At 33.1% G+C, this 5,215-nt stretch overlaps 1 protein-coding gene across 1 annotated transcript in view; it reads right to left on the reverse strand.

Moving 5' to 3' along the window:
* The window catches only part of LOC106528731 (microtubule-associated serine/threonine-protein kinase 3), a gene marked incomplete at both ends in the record, with an annotated part of 73,647 nt that overhangs the window by 36,845 nt on the left and 31,587 nt on the right, over nucleotides 1-5,215 (reverse strand). Inside the window, 3 exon segments of the mRNA XM_014023968.1 lie at nucleotides 200-408; nucleotides 602-687; nucleotides 4,475-4,560. Of these exon segments, the coding sequence (XP_013879422.1) occupies nucleotides 200-408; nucleotides 602-687; nucleotides 4,475-4,560 (381 nt within the window).

Here is a 5,215-nt window from a genome sequence, read left to right on the forward strand (position 1 = left end):
TTATTTTACAGTTAAAATATATGTTTATTAAATAAAGTCTAATGTTACAACTAATCATGGATCACTTTAAAAAAAAACTTTAGATTATACGCACGGTTGAAACAAGATATTCACAAAACACAGCTTCTTTGTGAATGATGCCTTAAGTTTGCATCATTAAAAACTTTTTTTGTGCATATCAATTTGAAGTTTAATTTACCTTCAACATATTCCATGACCATGCAGAGATGCCTTCGCGTCTCAAAAGAACAGTACATGGAAACCACAAATGGGTTTTCAGCAAAGGTCAGGATGTCTCTCTCTACAAACACTTGTTGGATTTGGTTCCTAAGAATCAGGTTTTGCCGATTGATCTTCTTCATGGCGAAACGTTGATGCGTTTCCTTGTGTCGTACCAGATACACAGCTCTATATGGGAGAGAAGGCAGTAAACAAAAAAGGAACATTACAACACAATAAAAAGAACTGACAAACAATTCAACAAGGAGAAGGAGAAGAAAGACGGGTTTCACATCCTGATGAACTTCGGTTCAAAGTGCAAACATAAAAATATCCAACACATTGTCATTGCATTTGTTTCTGTAGCCAAACAGAGTCTTACCCATAGGCGCCATTACTAATGAGCTTTATAGTCTCAAAGTCACTCTCCAGAGGTTTCCTGCGAGGGGGGGTGCAGGGTGCTCGGCTCTAAATAAAGCACATTCAGATGAAAAAGGGGAGGTTGAAGACACATWTTAATGGATGTAGCTGCTACATCATGTCCAGGACTCATGAATCTGAGCACTATACAAGTTCTGATCTCACATTACTTCGTTAAAACAATGAACACCTAGCCACCCTGCAGTGTGTGGGAGTGTGTTGAAGGATGAATTTGGTGTAAAAGGGAAAAAAGCCAGAGGAATTACTGTATTTATGCAAGTATAATACAACAAATTTAACCCCTAAAATCATTCATAAAACAAATTTAACCCCTAAAATCACTCATAAAGGGGGTTGTATTATGCATGAGTAAAGTTTCAATGACATTTTTTCCACGTACAACTAAAAAAAGTTTTAGTATTTTCTCATATATAACCAAAATATTGTGTCGCAAGAGATAATTTATTCCTTCTCACTGTATGTTGCCCATTGCAACTATACAAACAGCAGCAGCTGTTTCAATAATTAACATATATACCGTATTTATTCACTTTTAGTATACACAGGAGTAAATTTTAATTGACCTTTTTAATGTACAACCACAATAAGGTTCACTATTTCCTTGCATCTTACTGAATTATCCCCCCTCCCTCCTAATGTACATTGCACATAGTAAAGCATATAACTGTAGCTGCTTATTCACTGGAAGAGCAAAAAATTYTTTTCTTTTTCTTGTTAACTCTGGCAACGCAAAAAAGATTTGGACTTTAGTTGTTTGTGCTGATAAATATAAATACATAAATACAAATAGGAAACAGTTTGTACAAATTAATGATGTAAGGTTTGAACTTTGTAAGATTGTATGTGGGGTTCCACAGGGTTCTGTACTGGGACAAAAGTTGTTTCTTCTATATATTAGTTAGGGTTGGGCAATATTGGCAAAAAAAATAATCACGATTAATTGTGGCGTTTAGCCGATAACGATTAATTTGACAATTAATCCCCTGGAGTCCCTGGACACCCTTATGTCCTAGTCACATGACCAATTTAGTGGGAAAGATTTGCTCTTCATAAAAATCTGTTCCATATTGTGTGAAAATTACAGACTTCAGGCTATACATCAAATTTAAATTGTGTTGATGGATAAATAAATTACAGAACTTTTTAAAAAAAAATTCATCATATTTGAAGCAGAGAGGAGCACCGAGCGGTTAGTCCGCCTGGTGGCATTAATCGTATTAATCGTGAAGTGCCAAAAAATAATCGATTAATATTTTTCTGACGATTAATTGCACACGATACGATTATGCCCAACCCTAATATTAATGACTTGGTAAATGTATCAGGGTTGTTTAAATGTGTCTTATTTGCAGACGACACCACATTTTTTTGCTTGGGTAAGAACATAGAACAGATGTTGGAAATTATAGAAATATAATTCGTAAAAGTACAAAATTGGTTTAAACATAATGAGTTATCATTAAATTTAGATAAAACAAATTACATGACATTTAGTAATAGAAAGAAAACAAGTGATGTTCCATTTAGAGTAGAAGGTGTTGAGATCTGTAGAGTCAGTGAGGTGAAGTTTTTGGTGTCATCACCGACAAAAACCTGACATGGAGACCTCATWTGAATTAAGAACAAAAATGGCAAAATCTATTGCAGTATTGTAAAAAGACAAGGAGTTATTTAATGATCAAGCACTATTTATACTATATTATGCAATAATTCTTCCACATTTGATGTATTGTATAGAAGTCTGGGGAAATGCATGTAAAACCATTACTAATCCTATTTTTATTTTACAAAAAAAGAGCCATAAGAATTATCACAAGAAAGCATTACTATCACCCTTCTAATATATTGTTTCATCAGTTAAAATTATTAAAATGTTATGAGTTGGTTGATTATAACATTCTGCAGGTTATGTTTAAGGCTCATAGAAATGTGTTGCAGTCAAACATCCAATCATATTTTATTAAGAGGGAAAGCTGCTATAATTTGAAGGGATTACAAATGTTTGTTAAACCAAAAATCAGAACAAATCTGAGGGAAAGATGCACTTCAGTGAAAGTTATAAGACTATGGAATAATCTGGAGGATGACTGTAAAAGCATTGGATCAGTGAATTTCTTTAAGAAAACAATAAAAGAAAAATTGTTAAAGAAATATGAAATTGTTTAATTTGTATTAATTACTGTCTGGGGAATTGAATTTTTTGTTTTATTATTTGGTTTATCATTATTTGAAATATTTGCGTTAATTAAAAAGGGGCAGATATAAGATTATTTTTCTTCTTCTGCTGCCTTTCATTTTATTTGTATTGTTTTGTTGTGTGAAATGTTTTGTATGTGTTTTAAGGAAATAATGAAATGAATAAATCAATCTTAATAATTTATATAATAATTTCTGCTCTGGCCTGGGAGCAGATTGTTTTTTCAGTGACGGACTGATTGGGAAACTCCCGCTGCACTCRTTCTGCATCAGAACACACCTACACAAGTGTGTCTTCCTAAATAACGTTTCGCCATCAGAGGGAGCACCACAAAGGCTGAGAAATCCTGAAGTCCGTCTGAAATGAGTGGCTCATATCATGAGGTTAGATTTTTTATGCTTTTTAGGCTCAAAAAATGATGATCATTTTATTCTCAATTGTAGTATACATGAATAAATACAGTAACCAAACTGTTGTGTCGCAGTGGATAAATAACTTCTCCCTCTTGTTGTATGTCYCCCATAGCAAAGCATGTAAACAGTGGTTGTTTACCCAGATAGCAAAAMATGTTAATTCAATGTTAAATTATGGTCAAAAACAGTTGATTTTGGTTAAGGCTGACGATTGATGGTGAATCAATCATTAAACACTCAACTCTAGTAAAATAACCAATGTTGAAATGATGTTGAATCAATGTTTCATGGTCAAATCCTAATGACTGAAATGATGACATCTTATCAATTTTGAATCAACACTAATATGTATCAGTTATTGTTGAAAACCTAATGTTGTTTCAACAAGTATGTCACRGACCACTGTTTGTATCATTTCAYCATGGATTCAGTGTCATGTCGGACCATATTTCAGCGTCGATTCACACACAGGAGGAAAAACTGGTTTTCTTTACTTTAAACTTTATTTGTCCTCATGAGGAAATTGATTTGTGGTAAAATTATTACAAGTGTATCCCAGCCTTACACAATCATTCATCTACAACACAAAGTAAATCACACATATGTACATAACAGGGGTTCAGCTTGTGGAACAAATGAGAATTTTGATCAACTTTTAGTAAAAYGAAGTAGAGAGAATGGTCACCCAGATGGGAGAGGTCAGTGTTTAAGGGGAGTGCTTTTGTCAATCATAATTTTGTTTGCCTTGTTGATTATGTGCTCCTTGTAAATTCTCTCCATACTTGGTTCTGCAACTCTTAACYATTTACTTGCTGTTGTCACTGTTTTATTGAAGGCATTCTTCTGAGCCACAGAAACATTTCCAAACCAGCAAATGATACAGAAAGATAAAACACTTTCAATAAAAGCACAATAAACATTTTATTTGATTATTTATTTTTGCAGGGACAGTACAACAAAGCATTATAAAGTTGAGCAATCATTGTCGTTAAAATATATKTTTTTAAAGTATGGGAAAAGTACCACTTGTGACAATACACAAAAGTATTTAATGGTTAAATAAATGTATTTATTTATTCTCATTAGAAAAAAAATTAAAAGCACATCCCTGTTTTGCCCATGTGGATTTATTATTTCTTAAATGCAATTTTAAATTCCTTTAAAGTCTTGACTTATTGAGCCTGTGTTTGATGTAAGCACATACCTGTACAGGTGTTGCCTCCCTCGAGTCATCAGACTCGATGCTGGCTGCTCTCTGACCTGGACTCGTCGACTCTAGATTGACCATGTCTGTAAAAGTAGAGAAGACACTGCGCTATGACAAGCTTCGTTCATTTAAAATTTTTAGCACCAAAGATGATAATGTTTATATTCAGCTGTAATAATCCCTAAAAATGTTTGATTAAATTCAATCAGACAAGCTTATATCTGTGTGTTAAACTTTAAATACAGTTCATGGTTGAATTTAGTAGTGAGTTGGTGATAATGTTTCTGCCCTGCACTACAATTTACAACCTGTAGGGGCACCAGATCAGATTTATTAATCAATATTTARTCACCCTTTTTAATCAGACTCATATTTACCAAAGTGTCAGATCGTATGATATGCAGTGAATTCCTACCTCAGGCCAAAGTACTCAACGATGAGGAACCAGCTTTGTCTTTTATGGTAATAAATTACAAAATTATAGTAAGAATCAATTTCATTGAATCATGAATAAAAACAGTAAAAATAACAACATGAAAGACGAAGAACTAAGGTTTTCCAGTTAAAGGTGAAAATTATTGTAGACTAGATGTTAAATGTCTAAGACGTTAAGACAAGGTCTGGATGTTTAAACTTTTATAGAATGAAAATATATTTTTCCCAAAGGATTTTTTTCTATTAATTAATTCAAGATTCAAAGTGTTTATTGTCATATGCACAGACGAAAACATGTTTCCC

The sequence above is a fragment of the Austrofundulus limnaeus genome, unplaced genomic scaffold (genome assembly GCF_001266775.1).
Source record: "Austrofundulus limnaeus strain Quisiro unplaced genomic scaffold, Austrofundulus_limnaeus-1.0 Scaffold399, whole genome shotgun sequence".
NCBI lineage: Eukaryota > Metazoa > Chordata > Actinopteri > Cyprinodontiformes > Rivulidae > Austrofundulus > Austrofundulus limnaeus.